The sequence below is a fragment of the Drosophila subobscura genome, chromosome U, assembly GCF_008121235.1.
Source record: "Drosophila subobscura isolate 14011-0131.10 chromosome U, UCBerk_Dsub_1.0, whole genome shotgun sequence".
Lineage (NCBI taxonomy): Eukaryota > Metazoa > Arthropoda > Insecta > Diptera > Drosophilidae > Drosophila > Drosophila subobscura.
Window position 1 is genome coordinate 1,024,041 of NC_048534.1, and position 24,695 is coordinate 1,048,735.

General features: G+C 40.9%; 1 protein-coding gene across 1 annotated transcript; it reads right to left on the reverse strand.

Annotated features, from left to right (window-relative positions):
* Window positions 1-14,700: 14,700 nt before the first annotated feature.
* LOC117900700 (aladin) lies at window positions 14,701-15,957 on the reverse strand. Its single transcript, XM_034811152.1, has one exon. The coding sequence runs from the start codon at window positions 15,931-15,933 to the stop codon at window positions 14,746-14,748; it is 1,188 nt and encodes a 395-aa protein (XP_034667043.1). The 5' UTR covers window positions 15,934-15,957; the 3' UTR covers window positions 14,701-14,745.
* Window positions 15,958-24,695: the final 8,738 nt, after the last annotated feature.

The window sequence follows — 24,695 nt, forward strand, 5'->3', positions numbered from 1 at the left end:
AATTACATTTTGTTTTAGTTGAAACTTAAAGTTAGCAAATGATTTTCTAGAAATTTCATGTATAGTTATTTGCGTTTTCAGAGTCCCTATACAGTCTTTTTCAGTCAGCCAAAGCACATAATATTAAAATATTTTATTCTCATAAATTTACCAAAAGCCATTTTACTTATTAGTTGTGAAATTTGATAGCTTTCCTTTCTTTAATCCAGTAGATACATTATTCTTTCCAACCAATCAGTTTATGGAGTATTTCCCCCTGCGATCAAAAAGCACAAACGATGATTGTCACCAATCTTGCGGGTAGTCTGTTCAGTCGGCACTTTAGTCTCGCCACCATCCCAATAGAACAAGGAAACAACTGACAATTAGCAGAAACAATGAATAATATTATTCAGTTTTTGGGCATTCAGTCTGTATCCGTCGATTTTTTGATGTGTCCCAGGACTCCAAGACTTGAATTTATTTAAAACGAGAAGGGACGTTTGAGACACTTCTTACGCGTCACAACTTTTATATCCGGTACTCAGTAGTACATCTGTACCTTATCGGTTTTTTTCAAATTTTTAATTGCTGGACAGGGTGCGCGTAGCCACTGAAAATTTCTTCATTCTGGCTATAATAATAATCCAATCTGATCCCAACTCAAGGATTTGATAGATATGGACCTTACCTACGAATGGCGTTTTTAGTTTTCTTTTATCTTCGAAACTGTCGATACCGCAGGTTTTCGGCTTTTGCGGGGGCAGAAGAGGGTGAAGCGAAATTTTGAAATATACTTGTAACAGTGTGAGCATACAACCATCTGGTTGCAAAATTGTGTGGCTCTAGCTTTTATAGTCTCCAAGATCCAGGCGCTCAACAAGACGGACGGACAGAGGGACGGACAGAAACACATGGCTAAATCGATTCGGCTATTGATCAAAAATATATGTACTTTGTGGGGTCGGAAACGCTTCCTTCTGAGTGTTACATTTTTTCCGCACAAATCCAATATACCCTATTTACTCTTCGAGTACCGGGTGTAAAAACGACACAAATATGGCTAATCTAGAGAGCTATTAAAATGAAAATTTATGGCCCCTATGTGCCACATACTCATTCGTGCACCCGCGAGAGGTCAAGAGCTGTCATCAGCTTATTATAATTTATAAAAATTTTACGAGTTTAAACAGATTCGAGAGATAACTTATTTTGGATGGGCAATTTAAAATTTGTTTAACCAACAATTTTCTCTGCTCCAAAAAACCACTTGAAAATTTAAGTTTTAATGTTTTTTGCTTGTTAAAAATAACTTGAAAGCGCATTTTGTGGAATTTTCTAGATAAACATTAGACGGTGGTCCGCATTGTCGCTGTCAGCGTGTGTAGAGTGTTTTCTGTGTGTTTCCTTTAAAAACATGACAAAAACACACACAAACATTTCTGGTATTTAAGCTACTTGGCTACCAAGGAATAGATAATAAACAGAAATGTGTTTATTTAGTACAGAAAACGTCACAGAAGAGCAAGAAGATAAAGTCAAGGTGTCTTTTGGTGTCTCGTGTATGTCGAGCTGCTTCTGTCTAAATTTAGTAGTAGTTAGTAGTCATCATTTAGACGTAGAAAAAGGGAGCAGCACTCTGAACCATTTCAGGATTGTGAGAGATTTTGCCAGCTCTTTTACACCAGTGGGGAACTGCAGACAGATTGTTGTATACATACATAAATATGTACATATGTTCATACATATGTACATATATTACCCAATTTATGTGATAATTTTAAATTTAAATTTTACATTTTTTCTACCTGTGTCGTCTACATCTACACACGACGCTTCTCACGTCCTCAAGCACGTCCACACAAATACGCAGTATACCCTATTTACTCTTCGAGTACCGGGGATAACAATACACTGAAAGTGCAGTGGTTGGATTTGAGCTGATTGTACGATCAAGCAAGCACTTGGACAGGATTTCGATTTTTGCAACTTGCCAACGGAGTGGCCCCAATACATTTCATTCCCGTTTTGGAACCAATGAAAAATGCATCTTATCAATGTCTTTGCCATATCAATATGTATATTATCAACATACGTAAATTAAATGGCTGCCAACTTCAGATCACTCACTTTAAACGCTCAAAATATCAAAACAGGCATATGTCCAACACACACACGGACAAAAGTTGGCATGACAAAACCTTATAGTTAGGCCCTAGACTCGAGACCGGAGACCCCAGAGGCCTCATCAGAGCGCTCTCTTCTCAAAAGCTGTCAGACATATAAGCCGCCCACCTTTTCGGCGGCCACCACCGTCTATATCTGTCCATCGCCCAGGCAGTAGCACTCTCTACTCTCGGCCATTTAATCACGGTATTAACTCTTTTTGCTGAGCCACCTGTCACTCATGTCTCATGGAGTGGTAGCACACAGAGAAGAGAGCGTCGCGTGTGGTGCTACTGAGGGGCAGGGGCAGCTGCAGACAGCGGGGTTGTCGATGTTTTAAACACCACTGTCTTCCAACTGTCAAGTTGGTCTAAGTTTTGAGCGCGAAATAAAAGCCAACTTGACAGCTGAACGGCCTCCCTTCCGTCTCTTGGCGGCGTATAAACTGATGTTGTTGTTTTTGTGCTTGTTGCTGCTGCTGATGATGATTATTATGTATTTTTGCTGTTGTTGTATTTTGTTTTTTTGCCGTTTGCCAGACCTCGACTCGGACACATCGGACGCACTCGGTCTCTTTCGCCCATGTCACATTCGTTTAGGCTTTTAAACGCTTGGCCGTCTTATGTGGGACTTGGGGTGCTGACCGATGCCGATACCCAAAGCCAACAGTTGGACAGCCTAAAGACGCTGGGACGGGCAACGGCCAACGGCAACGGCGGTGGCGGCAAAACATGAAATGAATTTCGAACGCGCTTCGGATAATGAAAACGAAACAAGGGGCGCGCGCGCGTCTATACGCTCCACAAAACGGTCAGAGCGGGGGGATGGCCAAAACGGGGTAACAAAATTAAATAAAAACCAAACCAAAATTTAAGTAAAATCCCATCCGACACAAAGAATAAAAACGTCAAAAGCGATTTTGTGACAGCCGCAAGGTAAAATCACAAAGAAAAATTTCAACGCTGCCGCCGTCAGCACATTCACGGCCCATCGCCCCTCCCTTTCCGCTCCGCCTGGAACATGCATGGCCAGTGTTCATTGTAAACTGTTTTGTGCAAGCTGATGAGGACTCTTTCTGGCGCTTGGTGGTATTTGACGTTTTGTATTTTCTTGGCTGTGGTTACTTTTTTATGGCCGGTACTCGAAGAGTTAGATAAATTAGATTTTGGCTCGAAGTTGCTTATCCCAAACACCGAACTATCTTAGATAAAATAATAGTACGTATGTACATATGTACATGTGTGGCATGCTCTTTCTTGCTCTTGCCGATGTCTTAGCTCATCACCCTCCCTCCCACAATTCTATAGCTAGAGCGCCTAGCACTCCCTTTACCTGTTGCCCATTCCGCAATCTTAGCTCCTCTCTTCTCTCTGTCTGCTTTTGCCATGTCCTCGCACGATCTTCCCTCCGCCCGATGAACAGCTATTATACATATGTACATATGTATGTATGTGTCCCTTATGCCGACGCGACCAACGAAAGTGAGAGGTAAGGGCATTATCACCTGACCTATGCCAATTATGTATACATACATATGTATACATATGTTTACACATATATGAATGAAAATATAAATATACACATATACAATGTATGTACGTTTTAAAGGTGTAAATACATACATATGTAGGTACGTACTGGCCAAAAAAATAAGAGCCTAGGAACAAGGTCAATTGTTTATGAATTCCTCGAACTTTTTTGAATGCATTGGCGCCAATTGTTTATATTTGTAAAGATTACAGTCTTGCAAATCATTGAAATCAAAAATTAATGTGGGGAACCCTCTTTCGTCCTGTTTTATTCAGATCGTCCTGGTTTATTCAGAATGCCTGAAAATCGAATCGGTTCCTAATGCTCAATGCTATAGGAACCACCTACTTCGATGCAGGATACGTTTTTCACATGATCCTAAACAGTTTTACAGCTTTGTAAACAGTAAGCGTAGAACGTCTGCACATCCATCCTCGCTATCATTTCTTAATACCAGAGACCGTAACTGATATAAGTTTTAAAGTAAAAATTGCAATTTTAGTTCAGGCGTCTCTTCGTAGATTTTGATGGCCAATACCTTAAACACAAAGTGTTTGGGTACACCCTTTAGATGCATTCATTAGCTTTAAAGAATGACTAAGTTTATTACAACCAGATGTGAGACTCTTGAGTTGTGTGTAAAAAAAGCACTACCTCTAAAAAAAAACGTTAAAAAAACGTACAACATTTTTTAAAAGTTCTTTAAAAAAAGTTCCTCCTTTAAAAAGAAACCATAATTCTTTAAACAAATGTAAAGCACTCAGAAAAAGTCAGTTTGGTTCGAATCGAAAAAAAACGTTAGTTTTGGCTAGTGGTGTAATCAATTTGACTTATATTTTTAACTTTGAAAATAAAAGTTTCGGAATAACTCTTATTTCCAAAATTTAAAATACAAGTAAAAAAACCTTACCTTTAAAAATATAAATCTTATATCCATTGAAAAAACTAAAAAATATAAATTAAAACTAATTTATAATATATGTATAAATCGTAAAAAAACATTTTTGCATGATTTTGACAGCTATGACAGAAATATAATTTTCAGTATATTTTATGTTGCTGTAACATGTTTCCTTCACATTGATTTATTTACTTTAATTTAGCCTTCATAACTCTTATTTGCGGTCCCTTCTAAATACGTCGGCAAACGATGATCACGCCATTGCCGATCTTTATACACAGATTTTCCCAACAACTTTTTCTCAGGAAAGCTACATACAGTTTATTAAGGTCAAACGGCATTTTTAGCCCTTTTTGAAATGAAAGCTCACTGCTTTTCACCATTATTTTCACCGGGCCCTGACGGAGCTCCCGACTGTGTGCGCAGATACTGTGCCGAGTCTCTGTGTGGACTTAAACTATTCACTCTATTTATCCATTCATCATGCTTTCCCCCCTTCTGGAAGGAATCTTTTATAATTCCTCTCCATATGAAAGGTAGCAAGTCTGAAGCAATAAACTATAGAGGTAAATATGTCTAAGTTAACCGATGTTCCTAAATTGTTTGAGAAAATTTGTACTCCACACTGGCAATATCTCCGCAAACCACTTATAGCTCCCGCTCAGATGGATTTCAAGCTATGATCTAGGTCTAAAAGCGTCCTCTTAGAAAACTTCTTATCTTTACCTGTTATGGTTACTTCTGGAGTACCAGAGGGTAGCCACCTAGGCCCCTAGGCTCATGTGTATGGTGCCCTCAGTACAACATATGTACATCAGGACCGTATTGAATCAGTGCAAACAACTTTTTGCCCTGCGTTTGCATAATATGCATACGTAACTGCGTAACTGGTATGCAAATATGAGACTGCCATCCAACCGTAGTAGATTACTTCTAATAAGCCTTCCATCCTTAGTATGTTGTAGAAAAGAGCTTGGTGTTATTTTTATGCACAATTGATCAAGGGATTAGACTTGTTGAGCCGCATAAACTTTACGATTCCCATTAGACCCACTAACAATTTTCTCTTTAATTTAGCCTTCATAACTCTTATTTGCGGTCCCTTCTAAATACGTCGGCAAACGATGATCACGCAATTGCCGATCTTTATGCACAGATTTTCCCAACAATTTTTTCTCAGGATATAAGTATCCTTAAAACTAGCCTACCTCTTCCGTAGTTGGTTTTATTTTATTTTATTAATCTTTTTATACCCGGTACTCAAAGAGTATTGTATTTGCGCTCAAAATCGAATGTATGTAACACACAGAAGGAAACGTTTCCGATTCCATAAAGTATATATATTCTTGAACAGCATCAATAGACGAGTCTATATCTGTCTGTCTGTCTGTCGGTCCATTCGTCTGCCCGTCTTGTTTGTAGGCTAGTTCTCAGAGACTATAAAACAGGGCTCGGCACGGCCCTATCCCATGGGTGCGGGACAAGGCGCTGCTGCTGCGCTGCCCTCACGTACAAGCGTATTACAGTGATTCGTACCAATACCAATGTTCCGTTTTGCGTGCGTCTTCACACACAAACGCAAAAACGGCTCGTTAATTGTATGGGTGCCGAGCCCTGCTATAAAAGCTAGAGCCACCGATAGATGTAGATGACAAATGTAGAAAAATGTAAAATGTAAAATTTGAAAAAAACCACTCAGTACCGGTTATAAAACTTGTGACTCGTACAAAGCGTCTCACAAACGTTCCTACTGGTTTTTGTGTGCATTACTTTTTAGGACAATTCATCACTTATTAATGCATTATTTTTTAGGGAAATTCATCACTTATAAATCGGTGTGCTCTCGATGACACGTCATCACTTACAACATCAGATTGTTGTATGAAAAATCATCGCTTATGTCAGATGGGTAAATGAGGCTGCCATCGATGTATCGTCGCTAACACATCGACGACCCGTACTGCAGGGTAACGTACCCTTTTGATTTTTTCGAGTTTTACATTTTAAAATTTAAATTTGTTCTACATCTGTCATCTGCATCATCAATTACATCACTTCTCACACCAACACGACCTTTTAGCTCACCCCCTTCCCCCTGAGCAACACACTTCACGAGACAGAGTGAGCGAAAACAAATAAACAAAGCTGCTGGAAGGGGTGGTGGTTGGGCACTGGACGTGAATTTCGTCATTCTGGCTATTATAATGATCCGATCTGATCCCAATTCGGGGATCTGATAGATTTTGTCAATCTCTACGGAGTTACAAAGTTCTCTGCACTTACAAAATTATAGTCTCCGAGAACGAAGAGTCAAACTCGACGGTCGGACGTACGAAAAGACGGACAGACACACATAGACTTGGCTATTGAAGCTGACCAAGAATGCTGATCTGTGCGTTACATATGTACATACATACATACATACATACATATGTATGTATGTACACACAATACAATTTCGGAAACAAATGCAATTCATATACCCCCCTTTACACTTCGTACCTCGCAAAAAAACTGTAGGCGTTCGAGTGTTCCTTCTCGACCATTTCTGAAAAATTGTTTATAAATTATTGATTAAATGACAATACGATGTCAGATTTTAATTTATGGCCAGGCAGAGTGGTCGTGTCTCTGCGTCCAGTAATCAATCACGAAAATACGAAATGCCTTGGAGAAAACTTTTGGCAATAAATTAACTGTACAATGGAGCCCAGTCCATCCCCAGTGCTAGCAGGGTTTCACTTAATTAACGCCCCAAACTTGAGAGTGAAACCCCCAAACGCGAAAATGAATGCTGTCAAAAGCCAAAATTGCGACTCTTGACTTGGGGGCTGACTTTAAAGAAAACAAATATTGCACTAAGTTAAACTTTCAGTTCATTTTGAGGGAAAATCCGCGCCAAGCCCATACGTAACCGCCCTCTATAGACATTTTTATCTTTTAAGAACTTTTAAGCACTTGCTAAATTGAATTTGTGCCGATAAGAAACAAGCTCTTAATGCTAAAGGCATTTGCGATGTTTGATTGTGTGCCATCTTCATTGTCGAGGGTTGGAATTTAACCAAAAGTTTATGTTTTAAGACCGAAAAGATTGTAAATTAAATTGAAAAATAAACTGTGACACTCCATCAAGCAGCAATCACCTCATATACATATGTATACCGACTATTTCCTTCCAAGCTCTTAATAATATAAAAAAAATATATTATTCCATTTTCAGATGAATGGCGGTAATCTTTAACCCGTTATATACGTTCGTAATTTGATTTTACCTGCTCATATATTATAAAATAGATTTACAACGTGGCACACATGATCAATCAACTGTCATGTCTGGTGTTTGTTTATTGGTATGACAAAGGTGTAAGTCCCGTGGATTATGCTACTGGCTCTGGGCAAAAACTCGTTTTTATCCATCGTAATTACAGGAAACCACTTGTCCACTTTCAAAACCCCTAACGTAACCTCTTTTTCTTTTGTATTTCTCATCTGCTGAAAAAACTGTGCAAATATTTGACGAGCATTCAACGGCGCTGCCATTTTCCAGTGTTTATCAAGTCTAACACGCTGTGGCCTTATTTGTTTTCCAACACTCGGTGGTCCCCAGAGAGAGAGAGAGAGGCAAAAATCGCGGTCTCACTCTCTTGACTCTTGATAGAGATTTGCAATTGATGATGGGTGGGTTCCGGCTGCTGTCTTCCTATATTCTGTAATTTTAATTTTTCTAGTTTACCTTTGCTTTGGTTTACAGTGTACATTTTACACGAAATAATACTTTTTTTTCTTCTCATGTTTAACAGACATTAAGTTTGTTTTATGGAAGAGGACCTCTCCTCTCTCGCTGGGTGTTGAACGCAATAAAAATATATAAGTAAATCAAACCAAGAGATTTATTGCATTTTGATAACCTCTCACTGGGTCGAAGTCGAAGCCGCTTGCCTTCCGCCGTCGCTTTCAGCGAAATGATCCAGGAACTGGAACTGTCATCGTTGGAGAACTGTGTTGCAAAATTAATGCCAGGAGAAGGGAGAAAGAGAGACAGCGGGCCAGGCGCTGTATAATTGCGTTCATAATTTATGAGCCGCATATATGTATGTACATATTTATATTGTATGCATTTGTAGACTTATAGATGTACATATATGTACCTACTTATATTACGGGAAGACAACACACTGTCTTTAATGAGTTTGTTTTCAAAACCTATTGGATTGATACGTCCTTTTGATGACAGAGGCATGACAGAGCATGCCAGAGGCGTCGAAAATAAACGATAAAATAAAAACATAAATCACAGAATATCATACCTAAATAAAGATTAACTCAGGCTTTTGTAGTTGCATAAATTCAAAAGAGAATATTAATGACAAAAATGTATAGAACCTATTTAGGCCACATTTAAATTTTTATATCCGTAAGTTCAAAGTTCCCATTTAAAACTGTCATATAACTTCATTTTGTCTTGACGCTGTGTCAGTCTTATTTATGCTTTTTTGTCTGTATCTTCTTGTACTAACATTTTTATGTCAAAATATTTGTCCACACAAGCACATTTTTCTTTTTTATTCTTCTTTTTTTTGTAGAACATACATAGATAATCCAAGAAGTCGGACATTTAACGCAATCTGCAAAGTTTGTTCACGTGTGACAAGGTTAATTTTTATTCATAAACGTACTGATAATGTATGCAGTGATATGTGTACATTAAAAATAGTATTCCTTTATTCATTATGATAGACAGATAGGCAGGCAGGCTGGCAGGCAGACAGGCAGTTGTCAGAGGTGGATTTAGACATGATAGCTTGATGTGGTGATACGAGGGGAAAAGAAGCCAACAACAAAGTTTGACTTTAATTTGTGCCAGTAAATAAAAAAAACTATTTATGAGTGAAGGAAATAAAAAAGCCTAAAAGGCTTACAAGTAAATGATAAATACTTTATTGAAACACTTTTGTTTTCCAGAATGGATGCATAGTTTCTACTCAAATGACCGATGGGAGCTGTTTCATACCGCGCCACACGTGTGCCACGTGTGTTCATAGAACACTTTTTTGGAAATATTTTATGATTCGGCTGTATTTGAACACATTTAATACTTTATCATTTCTTGTAATTATTTCGGACAATCCACGCTCTAAAACATGCACATACCATTTGCCATTTCTCATACTAAAAACCCCCTTCAACATAAAAACTCCGCACAAGTAAAACAAGAGGAGGGACCAGGCCAGAACCGTCTCTTAACTTTCAGTCATTTAGTCATTTACATATCAACTGTAAGAGCAGTGACTGGCATAGAACAAGCACCCAGAGAACTGAGAGACGAAAACGAACAGAGAAACAGAGTCAAGAGTCTTACATGTGCATCTTACAGATCCATACATACATGAGGCAAATATAGAGAATGAACGAGAAGGGACGTGTGAGACGCTTCTTACGCGTCACAACTTTTATACCCGGCACTCAGTACTACATCTGCACCTTGCCGGTGTTTTGTCAAATTTTACATTTTTTCTTCATCTGTCATCTACATCAACAACACTACTCACGCCAACACGCTCCTTTAGCTCGCCACCCTCCCCTAGAGCAACACACTGCAGAGTCAGGGCAGAGGCAGAGGCAGAGGCAGAGCCAGCGGCAGAGGCAGAGCCAGCGGCAGAGCCAGTGGCGGAGCCAGCGGCAGACGGCCAGTGTGCGGCCAGTGTGCGGCCACTGCGCGAAGCAGAGTGTGAATGAGAGAATGTGCAAAAAACAAAAATAAGCTGCGGAACAGGGTGGGTTTGGCCACTGCTAATTAATTTCTTCATTGTGGCTATACTAAAGCTCCAATAATGCCCCAATTAGGTGATCTGATAGATATGGTTATTCCCTACGGAATGGCGTTTTTAGTTTTCTGCTATCTTCATAATTGTAGATTTGGGAGGTTTTAGCCCTTTTGCGGAGGCGGAAGGGGGCGTGGCTCTTTTTTGAAATACACTTTTAACAGTGTGAGCACACAGAAGTATGGATGCAAAATTTGGTGGCTCTAGCTTTTATGGTCTCTGAGATCCAGGCGCTCAACAAGACGGACGGACAGACGGACAGACAGACATGGCTCAATCGACTCGGCTATTGATGCTGATCAAGAATATATATACTTTATGGGGTCGGAGACGTTTCCTTCTGTGCGTTACATACATTCACTTTGTGCAAAAATACAATATACCCTATTTACTCTTCGAGTACCGGGTATAAAAACAGATATGGAGGGAACACCAAAAAATAGATATGTACGTATGTATGTATGTATATACAGAATCATAATTCATATTTGCCGAGCGCGTGTGTTGATCTGTGTGAGGGGGAACCGCTGCTACAGCAGAAATGTCAAAATCCATTAACATTTAATTTAGGCCTAATTGGCCAGATCACCTAATTGGGGCATTATTGGAGCTTTAGTATAGCCACAATGAAGAAATTAATTAGCAGTGGCCAAACCCACCCCGTTCCGCAGCTTATATTTGTTTTTTGCACATTCTCTCATTCACACTCTGCTTCGTGTAGTGTTAGGCTCTCTACTACTGAGTACCGGGTATAAAAGTTGTGACGCGTAAGAAACGCCTCACATGTCCCTTTTCGTTTTTCAATGGCTTGTCACGACCTTTCCAATGAATAAATCTGTATTCTAAGTGCGTATAAGAGGGGAAATATCGAAGTATTTTCTCCAACTTAAGCTACGCATCCATCATTGAATACAGGGTGCGGAAACTTGCCTCGAAAAGCTGCACCGTACAGTGACAATTTTGATAAGCAGCTTGGTAGGCGGTCGCCACCACTAAACTTACTCCTCACTTACCCAGTCATTCAACTGTAAGAAGCGGGACCCGGACATGGGACCACCAGCTGTTACCAGGATCGAGCGGCTGACTGCTTTCTGGCTGGCTCCTGTCAAGCTTTTGGACCCAAAATCGTTGTGGACGAATTGATTTGGCTGCCAGGACACGCAGCACAGCTGGAGAGGGAGACATAGAGAGAGAGAGAGAGAGAGAGAGAAAGAGAGAGAGAGATAAAGATAGCCAACTGACAATTGCAGGCGGTCCCCCCACTTTTGTTATTGTCCCTGATACCAGCCAGCTCTGCAGAGTATCCCCAGAATTGCTCTATGCCCAACAGCTAAATAACAACAGGAGTTTGGTTGGGAGATGGGTAGGATTGCCTTTGTGTGCTTCTCATGTGGTACAGCGAGTACTCTCTTTTATATGTGACATGAGGGGCTGAGGCATGCTGTGAAGTCTGCAAATTGCCATGTCATTATTTGTTAGCATCAAACCGAAACCGAAAACCCAAAAAATCAGAGCCCACAATCCAATACGAGCCGTGTAGGTTGACGCCCACTTTTTGTGCCCAATCTGAACCCCAAATAACGAACCCCTGGAACGTCTTCTCGCTGGCACTGCCACTGCCACACGGCGTCAAAAAGTGTAATTGGCAAACCCGCCCGCCCGTCAGTCAGTTCTCGAGGTCTTTAATTGTAAACGAGGAGTGTACGAGTCCGAATATAACCCACTGTTGTCGGCTTACACACTCAAGTCAAGCGTCCAACCGAACTGTAACTTCCACGCCACTCTACACTCATCTCTGCTTAAGCGTACCTGCAGCCAAAACTCAAAACGAAAAAGAGCAGGAAACCAAGCCGTGCCGGCAGGCAGAGATACACGGAGACAGACACACACAGAGAGACAGCTGGTAACTGTCAGTGGGCATGCTCGACTTGACAGCATAATATTACAAATCCCTCCCGAAAGCAGACAGTAACGATGACAAGCAGGCGACCCGTCCCATCGCGTTCCTGAACCTTTGAAGCGGGGCAAAAGGCAAAGAGTACAACCGCAAAACACAGACGCAGACAGCAAAGAAGGAAAACAGCAGAAAAAAACAGGGGGGAAAAGGGCTACACAGGCATATTTTATTCTTCAGGTAAAAAATTATTTGATGTTAGACAATAGCACTGGCCAGACGCTTTGGGTGGAAATTAGGTTCAGATTACACTACTCGACAAAATCCCACTTTTTTTTCCGCTTCGAACTAATAAGACTTTTTCTGCTAGACTGAGGACTTTACATTTTTCTTAAAGAATTGTGGTTTTTTTTCTAGGGAAGCACTTTTGTTTAAAGAATTTTTAAAATCTGGTATTTTAAAAAAATTTTTTTTTTGAGGTAGTGCTTATTTTTCACACAACTCAAGTATCTTACATCTGGTTGTAATAAACTTTCTGGTTTTAGCTTACCGTTTGAAAAATATTAAGCTTAGAAATGCAAAAATTTTGTTTTTCGTGAGGTATATTTAACGAAATTTTGACTTCAAAACTCGGGAAACGTCGAACAATAGGCGCATTAATTGGGCGTCGATTAAGGTATTGCTCATCATCTTTGTATGTAGAGACGGCTGAGCTAAAATTCTTCATTTGTTCATTTATTGCCCACGTCACAGTTGTCCTAATCGTTCACTCTAAAGCTAATCGAACTTTAAGTTACAAAGCACACAGACAAAACGAGAAGGGACGTGTGAGACGCTTCTTATACGTCACAACTTTTAAACCCGGCACTCAGTACTACTTCTGTACCTTAGCGGTTTTTTGTCAAATTTTAAATTTTTTCTTCATCTGTCATCTACATCAACAACACTTCTCACGCCAACACGCTCCTTTAGCTTGCAACCCTTGCCTAGACCCACACACTGCAGACTCACGGCAGTAGCAGCAACGCTGCACTGCGCGAAGCAGAGTGTGAATGAGAGAATATGCAAAAATCAAATATAAGCTGCGGGACGTTTTGGGTTTAGCCACTGGAAATTAATTTATTCATTGTGGCTATAATATTTGGTGATCTGATAGATATGGTCATTCCCTGCAGAATGGCGTTTTTAGATTTCTTTTATCTTCAAAATTGATTTGGGAGGTTTTCGCCCTTTTGCGGGGGCGGGGCTAATTTTTGAAATACACTTGTAACAGTGTGAGCATACAGAAGTCTGGATGCAAAATTTGGTGGCTCTAGCTCTTATAGTATCTGAGTACTAGGCGCTTATCAGGACGGACAGACGGACAGACAGACAGACGGACATACAGGCATGGCTCAATCGACTCGGCTATTGATGCTGATCAAGAATATATATACTTTATGGGGTCGGAAACGTTTCCTTCTGTGCGTTACATACAACCGTTATTCGCACAAATACAATATACCCTATTTACTCTTCGAGTACCGGGTATAAAAACGCATCTTAACACTAGTAAGTAATATGCCAATTTCCTTGGTCAATGCAAATTCACTTTAGTCGTTCATTTTCGGGCTACCGAGATGCAACGATTCAATAAAAACAAGACACAGATAGCCCAAAGATTGCCCCTGTCAAAGCCCAACGCCCCCTGCCAATTCAATAGAATCCAAACCGTGTGTGGATGCTTATAATCAATTAATGTTGTGTAGAGGAAATCACATAACTTTGCGTAACATTAAACGGTTCGTCGTCGCGGTCCTATTTCGATATGGTCAACATTTCACAAATTTTACGAGGCGCACTTCGAATTGATAGAAACATTTACGAGGCACTCTCTTGGTCTCTATACCGCTGCGGTCTCCAGTCTCCGGTTTGTGGACTGTCTTTGGGACAGGGGTAGGCTAGAGAGGGATTTTTGTGCCTGGTAGCAAATTGGTAAACAAGTTTATGGCGACTAGACATCGCCATTCACATACTGCCAACTCCAATCTCCGGCAGCGCACCTTTTCTCTCTTGATTCGCCGACATTGGCTACAAATTTATTGCACTTCCTTTTGCATATAATTTTCAAATTAAGTGTTGCTTCATGTAAATTGATACATTTACTGAATGCAAAGCGACCGGCCTAACGAACGAACGGGTTTGTCTCTTGTGTAAAAATTGTGACATAAAATTTGTTGACTATCAATGATTTATGTACGTGTAATTGGAAGTGTGCAAAATAGAGTAAAGTTTACTTGAAAAATATTTGAAAACAGCAACCAGAAAACAGCAGCCGGCAGCAGGTGTATAGATATCGTATATCGTGTGTGTCGTCTGAGGATTCTTTTCGTTTAGAAGCTGTTAAAAAAATCATAGAATCAGTCAAAGGGATTGAGTCACAGGTGTGCCACTGCTCACTATCGGTTATACTTTTACTCGGTGAGCATCTTCACCTGATAGATTCCGGAATTCCAGCCAATTGCGAGCATGCATGGGCCATCCTTCTTGGCATGGCCAAAACACATGCATGTGGGATAATGGACACAATTTCTTAGAGTCTGATCATCATCGCAATAAATGTATTCCCATGGTAGTATTCGAACTTTATCATGTTTCACAAACGACAGTTTGCAGAGCAGCACAAAGGGCTGACGCTTGTAGATGACCGCAAGATAAACATTGAGCGGGTCCACAGCAATGGCCTGGGCCTGGCCATGGTGCATCACTTTACCAAAAACGGATACTTCATGCAGATCAGCCACCAACTCAAAAGTCCAGACGAGCTGAGGCTTTAGGAAGACACCAACTTCTGCATATCGCGTAACAGAGTAGAGATTTGTGTCGTCCTTCTGGACAAACAGCAAATATGTGCTGCAAGCTGTCCAGTCTGCCGTTTGTATTTGTCGTCCCTCCAGGATTTGCTCCATTTGCCAGCACCTGCGATCCGCATAATAGACTTTAGCCCCAGCATCGCTGCAGGCGCCGAATAGTATCTGAAAGTCGGGGCTGTACAGCAAAAAGCTAATCGTGGCGGACAGCATGCGAATCGGATGCCCACTGTCAGGGGCCCAGACGATGATCTGACGACTGCCCAGGGCCACACTAAGCAAGGCCGTGCCAGGCTCGTTCCACTGCACGGACGTCACGTGGATGTGCTCCGTATGGCTCAGCAGTCGTTTCTCCCAGAGGATATTCGGGACATTCTGCCAGATATAGATGCCGGCGGCACAACCTACTGCCAGCTCGCAGTACGTGCCCGGGCGGAAGGCCACACAGTACAGATCCACCTGTTCCGCCGCCTGAAGTTGTGCCGGCGGATCCTTCCAATTGCCAAACAAATGGACAATGTCCTGGCGGGTGACCATCGCCAGTTGCTCGTTGGTCGGATGAATGACAATGCAACGAAGGCACGCCTCATCCCAGCCAACCATTCCGCGATAAATCGCAAGACTACGGTCCAATGGAGTCGTACGTACATGCTGGAGCCCCCTTACGAGGAGGAGTAGCCAATGCTTGCCAGTGTTTAAACCATTGTAGAGAGTGCTCCACATGCTGCTTACTGCATCCTGATCCCGGAGTGGATCACAGACGCGTCGTTGAGTAGCTTTAGATTGTTCCATCGTGAAATCTGTTGTATAACTTCTTTTTTTATTCAAATTAATAGTCAACTAATCTCTGTGGTATATTGATTACAGTTCTGATTAATTGCTTAAACTCTTTAGTGCTCAGTTGTGTCATCTGCATACTTGATTGTTGACACCCATTAGTTTGGACACTTCATCACTCTTCTGCCGCACGGGAGGTGGTTCATGGCACAAAAGCGCGACTTGGCCTTCCCTTCATTCGGCTGACAGTCACTTCCTGTCAGTGCAAGGCCCCTCCTCACCACCAGTCTGGTACTCCTGATGGCTCATTAGCATGTGTTCGTATCCTCCTCCTCCTCTCTCTCTCTCTCTCTCTCTCTCTCTGTCTCTTACTGTCTCCCTATCCACTGTTTCCTTCTTCGCCTGTCAGCTGCTTTGGCCAGCCATTAATTTCACCAACTCCCCGCCCCATTCTCGGGCTTTCTCCTTCTTCGACATGGGGTGTATGTACGTACATATAAAACTAACCTAACCAGCAATGTAATGCCTTTGTATTGTTCACGCAAATTTTATTTCCGCTGCGTCATGAACATCCTGATGTCGTCGTAGCTGTACTCGCCCTCCCAACCATTCAACTCGGGCCTTTAGTCCTTTAGTAATCCTCGTTGTACACTTTCTGAAGGTATTACCTTTCTTTTAGTTGGAACATTTTATGCAGTTTCCTTAAAAATGTAATCGATAATTATACTTAAAGAACACCCATCGAAATATCTACTTGATTGCAGAAGCACAAGGAAATAATTGTGTTCTTATAGTCAGAATGAATTTAATATCTGTTGGCTCTTTTAACAACTGATCTTTACGAGCTTTTGACGCATTCGCAGATCACATACATACATATGTACATATCTTCATGTTTCTTCTTTACCTTAATTTTGTTACGCGAGTGTATGTATCTGTCCCTTCGGTTTAGTAACGTTCTCGTCTTCGTAGCTTGCTGTTAATTTTCGTAGTAAGTACGCTTGAAAATGTTGCACGCACATGCAAAATGAATTATGTTGGCCGGAAGCAACAGCAGAGGCATCAGCAGCGGCAGCGCCACAGCCGGCAGAGGCACCATCCAACAGCGGCAGAGGAAACATCAACTTAACTGTCACTGGGACGTTTCATGGGCCTTTCTGTGCCCCGTTCCCCGCTTTTGGCACCACCTCTCTCTCTTTCTCTCTGTGTTCTCTGTCTGTGTTGGCAGCATGTCCTGGCAGAGCACTGTCTCATCGTTCGTTGTCGTCGTCTCTCACATGTCAACGGGCGTCGCTTTGCTTGGCATTTTTGTGATGTGAAATGAAGCAACGAGGTGACAGCAGCAACAGCAGTGGCAGGAGCAGGAGTGAGAAGCAGGAGGCAGGAGCCAGGAGCTCTGTGTGGAAATGTGCCACATCAGCGGCAGCACAAAATGAATTACTCGCGTGAGTAGCAAAAACTGTCAGAAGGCTGTCAGCTGTGTGTTGGTGTTTGTATGTGTGCGTGGGGGCGTGGTGGAACCAGTGGGCGGGACGAAACGGTACAAGCATAAGACACACATGTGTATGTGCCTGGCTTTTGCCGTTCCTGTGGATGTTTTTCAGGAGGTGTCAGCGCATCGCATTTGAAATGCTTGAAAAAAAATAACAGTTGACAGTGAACAGTCAGTGCAGCGACAAAGTATTGCGGCAGTCACAGCCACAGCAGCAGCAACATGTTGCCATCACTCGTGTCACTGTAGCACGTCCGCATGATATCTGCACAAATATGTACCTAAGTTCCCTAAGTACAACAATCGTGGGTTAAAACTAAGTTTCAATCTAATTGAAGTATTGATCTTTGATCGATACCAATTGTATCGATATTTCTGAATAGTTTATCGAAGTGTTTATTATATAAAATGTTCGATGATTACTGATAGACTTCTGTTAATTTTGATATTTTGTTTATTTACCTAGAACAACATTTGAAACAAATATCTAGTAGTCCCTTATCTTATCCCTTTTTTCTGTTTGGTTTTTTTTTTTATAAGAAATCCGCGACTTCGCAAACGTTTGGGAATATAAATATAATAGAAATGCAAGGATTATTCCAAAAATTACACAAGTTTGTAGTCTATCGGGCACATCTCTAAACTTACAGCACAAAAAATACAATGTATTTGTGCGCCAAGTGTGCATTTGAAATGTGAGTGCCCCATTTTTTGTGAATCGCCCCGACCATGATTATTGCTTGCAGCAATCATAAAAAGAGCTTACCCCTCCCTCATTCTCTCCCTACTCTCTTTTTCTTTGGTCAGTGTTTTTTTCACACTCCATTATAAAGTAATTTTTTATACCCGGTACTCGGAGAGTAAATAGGGTATATCATATTTGTGGGGAATAACGGATGTATGTAAAGAACAGAAGGAAACGTTTCCGACCCCATAAAGTATACATATATATTCTTGATCAGCATCAATAGAGGAGTCGATGGAGCCATGTCTGTCTGTCCGTCCGGCTGTCCGTCCTTGTGAGAGAGACCATAAGTTTTGCATCGAGATGGCTGTATGCTCACACTGTTACTAGTGTATTTCAAAAATGCGCACCACCCCCTTCCGCTACATCAAATCGCGAAAATCTCCCACAGCCACAATTTTAAAGATAAAACATAACTAAAATCGCCATTCTGTAGGGAATGACCATATCTATCAGGATCATTATTATATCCAGAATGAAGCAATTAATTTCGAGTGGCTAACCCACGCCGCCCCTCAGCTTTTTTTATTTTTTGCACATTCTCGCATTCACACTCTGCTTCGTGTAGTGTACGGCTCTTGGGATAAAGATAGAGTTATAAGTGGAGACATGGCAGCTGTGCCATGTGTCGGTTTTGTAGTCTCGTGTGTGTCTCTCTAAGTTTATTCACACAGTATACGCTGAATACTCTAATGGAAAATATTTGTAACGCCAAGTCAATTGCCGTTATTCATTATTTTTATTCATATTTAGATGTTTATAACCGTCTATCCCTTTCGTCCTAACTGTATTTAAGAAATATATGAACATAGAGAGGATACACAAAATCAATTTATTTTTTTTGGGGAAAGCTTCTTCTTCTTCTCAATTTTGAAGGAAGGGTATGTGAGCTCAGAAGCAACACAAAAATGCCAAACGTCTCAAGCGCTAAAAATGAAAACGCATATGAAGTCAAGAATAGATACACACATTGCCATTATTTATTTATGTATGTGTCACCGCACACATGAAATTACGAAGCAGACTTGAAAAAGAAAAACAAAACCTTGTTTTTGCGAGTTGCTTTGCGTTCAATGCTCAAGAGAGCCAAACGCCAAACTCTCTCAGCCGAAGGCTTTCTCACCAAGTGCCGAAGGCACTGGGACCCAATCCCCTATACTAATTATGCAGCCTGTTTTAAGTCGATTTGCGGCCTCTACGAGTTGGTTTCTTAGTGGTACCGGGGATAAAAGTTGTGACGCGTAAGAAGCGCCTCACACGTCCCTTCTCGTTTTGCATTATGCCTGTCAACCCAAAGTCTGTGCGCACTTTCTTCTTGCGGCAACGATTCTCCCAAGGTTTTCCCGGGGTGCACAAGCTGTGGGTGGACGTGTGGGTGTTGTGGGGTATCCTTCATGTTGGCAAAGATTAATATGTTGCCGCTGTGCTGTTTCCGGTGTGAGAGCAAGCGCGAGGCTCGCATGTGTGACAGTTTGAAAATGTGATTGACAACTGACACTGGCATATAAATTCAAAGCTTTTGCAAACACAGCCAGCCGCTGACAGTCTGCCAGGGACAACAGCAACCAGCCCTGCAGGCATGACAGACTGAATAAATGAGGGAAATGCAGGAGGTCTGACTGACTGACTGATGGCCCAGCCCTGACAGCTGGTTGTTGTCCCAACTCGTGCGGTGAATCTTTCTTGGGACTTGCAATATATTTTGTTTTCTTGTGCCAGATCTGAAATACGAACGGGGAATAAGAAATCATCGATAAGTTAACATATACTTTCGCTTTATTGTTATATTCGATTTTCTGTGGTTAGTTCTCCACAAGAGACTGGAGCTTCTACAGCTCTTGGATAAAATCTGTTTGGATTGGCCTTTCGATGGCCTGCGTCAGTGTACCTTTCTGACCACAAACGTCGTTCCCTGATGTCAGTTGTTTGTTGACTTCGGCGTGAGAATCCACAGCACTCTGCCATTTGACGCTCTCCACATCCTGGTCTCTTGCTCTGTCCTTCAGTTTGGTCAGCTGCTTGTCCTTGTGGCGACACGATTCAACATAGCGTGCAGCGGCTTGACTATCGGATAGAAAATGGCACTGCAATGGTCTTCCAGATGGTTTGATCTCGAACAGTGCTGCCAAGAAAAATTGACACTACTATGTATATATTCTGCACTATGGGAATTATCATTGAAATTCGCACATCTTCCTCAAAGTCAGAGGCGGCCACAATAATTTGTAGACAAATAAAGATAAGAATCGGCCTGCTCAACATTTTTTTAAATTTCTGAGGTAAACAATTTGTTTAGGTATAGATGTCGGTAAAGACTGAATCGCAACTGCTTTTTTGAACAGCTTTTTCTTTTCAGCGTTTCTTTTGTGTAGTGCCCATCTCTATGTGAGTTCAAAAGGGAATTTTTTATATCAAATGTGATTTAATACTCTCAGCTGGTAGACGATAAGAAGAATTGGAATGCTACAAAAAATTTTGTATGACTACATAATATGCGCTACATGAAAGCTTAATTAAATATAAAAGTATAGCTAAAAAGCTCTAATAACAAATAAAATCATATAAAACAAATTGAACTAATACATAAATACAGCCAACATACCAACATGTACAAATGAATGTATAACATGTAACATGTATACCAACATGCCAACATGTACATATATTAAACAACAAAAGAAAATCAGCAGGTACAATATAATAAAAAAAAATTAAAATAAAAAATATAATCAAAAAATAAATTAAAATGTGGGAATAAAATTTAAATACTAACAAAGAATTAAATAAGTAATTCATAATTGTAAGACAAATAAAATAATTATTAAAAAAGATTTATAATTATAAAGAATACATTTAAAAAAATATATAGAAAATATATGTAACCAATACAAATAATATTCCTTAAAAAAAACAATAAGATTGCATATTGGATATGACCATCCAAAGAAGTTATGAAAAGACACAGATTTCTCTAGAGTTTTCCCTTGTTTCAAGCAAAATGTACGCTTTCTGGGGCAGTAAATTACACTACAAGACACAATTTTTCCTCAAAAACTCTTGAAAATTTGTTTAAATCTGTTATTTTTTCAAAGATTTTTTTCAGAGGCAGCGCCTTTTTTCACATATGTAACTTAAGTATCTTAGTTTTGTTTGTAAAGAACTTTGTTGATTTGGAAAGCTGATTGATGCTGCTAAGAAGTGGACCCAAAAACTGGACTGGATTTATCTTTGCAATGCAAAGATATTGATTTTAGTCGGTTTTTTTTTACGAACTTTTGACTTTAAGAACTCGGGAAAAGTAAAAAAAACTTATATATTGTGTTCTCTACTTTTTTATTGGCAGGTGCATTAATTGGGCCTTGTTTTGCCCAACATCTATTATTATTGCTCGTTAACATCTATGTATGAATATAGAGACGGTTGTGCTAAAAATGCTCAATCAATCCTAAAACCTAAAAAAAACCCGTATTATTCACTTATATACCGAATTATTTTAGTTTTTTTTAAAATATCATTATTTTGTAGTATTTTTTCAGTATTTTTTTCCTTATTTTTCGAGTACTGAAGCCAAAGTTCGATTTTGTCAAGTAGTGTTATCTTTTGGAGTCTACCAAAGTGATATAAAATGCATTACGATGCCTTTGGAGAAAGAACTCCACAACGATTGAAGGGAACACTCTGACCAGTCATTTCCACAAAATGTCCGTCAAATGGCCGCTCGTTTCCTGTTTCTTTCAATTATTCGGCAAAGAAAGTAATTACAATTATCATGACAACTTCCGCTCCTAGAGAGATTGATAGAGAGAGAGAGAGAGACAGACTAGACTCAAATTACGGTATAATTGCTATTATTTAAACAAGAGGCCCATAAATGCTGACACAACGGGGACTGGATTGATAATAGACTCATCAGACAGCGGTGCTCGTCATCATCGTCAAATAGCCAAGGCCAGCAGAAAGAGTCACAGCAGGTAGCCCCGGCCCAGTCCGGTGCGCGAAGGGACAACCCGAACCTGTCTGACGCTCGTGGCTCGCTCGGTGACGACAAAAGTGTCTTCAATCGGAAGTGAAACAACAAAAACACATCAAAGGAACACACAAAAAAGAAAAACATACTTGATTATAAATGCCTGATGCCGCAAAGAAAATAAAACTAATAAATTGATGTTGATCTTTTGGCTGCTTGGAGCCCACGAGGAAGCACAGGGAAGCGCGGCCATCGAGCAATGACAATGACAAAATCAACGAAGAGAGAGAGAGATAGAGTGTGAGAGCTGACAATGATGAAAGTGACAACAATGGCGATGCTGACGACTGACGGAGTGACTGACTGACAGGGGGATGTTATTATAATGCTGCTGCTGTTGCAGATTGGAGGCTGGGACCAGCTGTTCGCTAACTCGACAGTCGTGGCGTGACTTGTCAACGGGGGCATCATTCAGGCAGCAGATCTGAGGTTGCGGGGAAAGACTTCGACGATCATTCATGACGATAATGTGGTCCGTCTTTTGTTTATTTAAGTTCAAGGGTGTACACAAACTGGTACTAGTTTGGCTGCCAAAATAAATGAAATCTATAATCAATTGTTTAAGTTTAAGTTTAAGATTCCAATTTATTTTTTGATATTTTCCAGGTTTCCTTTTCAGTTTTGTTTTATTAAGCCCACTGAGCCTTACCATAGACTCTATGGCATAGAGTCTTAGTGAGTCGAATCCATTTAGTACCCAGAAGGCACAAAACAAGCCATTGCCAGACACAGCACCAATGACAGTAGCAGTATCAAGTATCATCGATCCATCAGCCATTCAATCATTCAGTCATTTCGACTGTTGTCACTCACTCACACTCAAGTTGCAAGTCAGGCGAGGTTACTCCAGCTCCATGCTGCACGATGCTGCCCGTGGAACGCGTCAATGAAAACAAACTGATATTTGCCTGACACTTGAGATTGATTGTCATCCATCAAGAGAGCTGCTGCTGTCGTTCCTGCCTCTGCTGTTGCTGTGTGAGTGAGTGATTGAATGGAGGATGCGCTGTTCGCATTTCGAATTTACACGCCATGCCATCTCCCCTGCCTTCTCATTCCTGTCTCAAAATATTTTGGGCGTTGGCCTGCATTTATATTCAATGAAGACTCTCTGAATCTTTATTTATTCAAGCTGTCACTCGTCTCGTCCTGCCTTCTGAAGGTTGACCACAGAACTGGTCGGACTGCCGCTCAGTCAGTCGTCTGTTTGCCTTTGGTTGCACACTCCACACGTAATGCTTGAGTGAGGCAGTAGAGGTAGGCAGCACGTCTCCATTACCTTGGCAACACACACACACACACACACATACAGATGTATAATACTTTGTGGGGTCGGAAACGCTTCCTTCTGTGTGTTACATTTTTTTCCCACAAATACAATATACCCTATTTACTCTTTGAGTAAAATTTTTGAGTCTCATTTTTAGCTGCATCATTTAGCTTTTCAGATTGCCAATGCTCATATTCAATGCCAGAGATATTTGTGTTAAAAATATGTAATACACAGAAGGAAGCGTTTCCGACCCCATATATATTCTTGATCAGCATCGATAGCCGAGTTAATATATAAATGTCTGTCTGTCCGTCTGTCGGTCCGTCTTATTTAACGCCTCGTTCTCAGAGACGAGAAAAACTAGAGTCACCAAATTTTGTGTGAAGACTCATGTGTTATCACACTGAACCAAGTTTGTTTCAAAATTTCACCCTGCCCCCTTGCGCCAGCACAAAGGGCGAAAATCTGATGCATCCATAGTTTTCGAGAGAGAAGAAAACTAAAAACGCAATTCCGTAGGAAAAGATCATATCCATGAAATCACAACTTTGATTAGATTGAATCATTATTATTCTGGACGTTGATATGCAATGACTGCACTATCAAGTGGCCCATACGACACCAAGCCAAAGCCTGTTACGCGCGGAACCCAGCAGAAAGCAGCCCTCCTCCCGCCCAACCGACCGAGGGGCGCTGCCGCATGACGCGCGGCGCGATTAACCGAACCGGTCGCGAGCACGCAGGAAAGATAGATGTTAGGCTAATATTCGAGGAAAATTAGAACTAAACACAACTAAACTAGAGCAACTATAGCTAATCAAGCAAAACTATCAAAGTCAAAAATTAAACTAACTACGGGGGAGGTAGGCTAGTATAAGAGATTTAAGAAGAGGAAGGGAGTGAGTCGAGGATATAATGTGATAGAGGGAATTATAATCCGATCATAAAACTCTGAATTGTTCGTGCAAGGCATAATTCGATCTACACATTGGAAGGAACAAAGGAATATAGTTTCTAGTGGGTCTACGGGGAATCGTAAAGTTTACGCGGCTCAGCAAGTCAGGGCTGTCTACATCCCCCTTGATCAAGTTGTGCATAAAAATTACACCAAGCATTTTTCTACGACTAACTAAGGATGGAAGACTTATTAAAAGAAGTCTACTACGGTAGGATGGCAGTCGCACAGTTGCATCCCAGTTGAAACCCCGTAGGGAAAATAATAAAAAGTGTTTCTGTACTG

Bases quoted from the DNA above. Each gene is read 5' to 3' on its own strand.
- LOC117900700 (XM_034811152.1), bottom strand. From the start codon at position 15,933: ATGGAACAATCTAAAGCTACTCAACGACGCGTCTGTGATCCACTCCGG.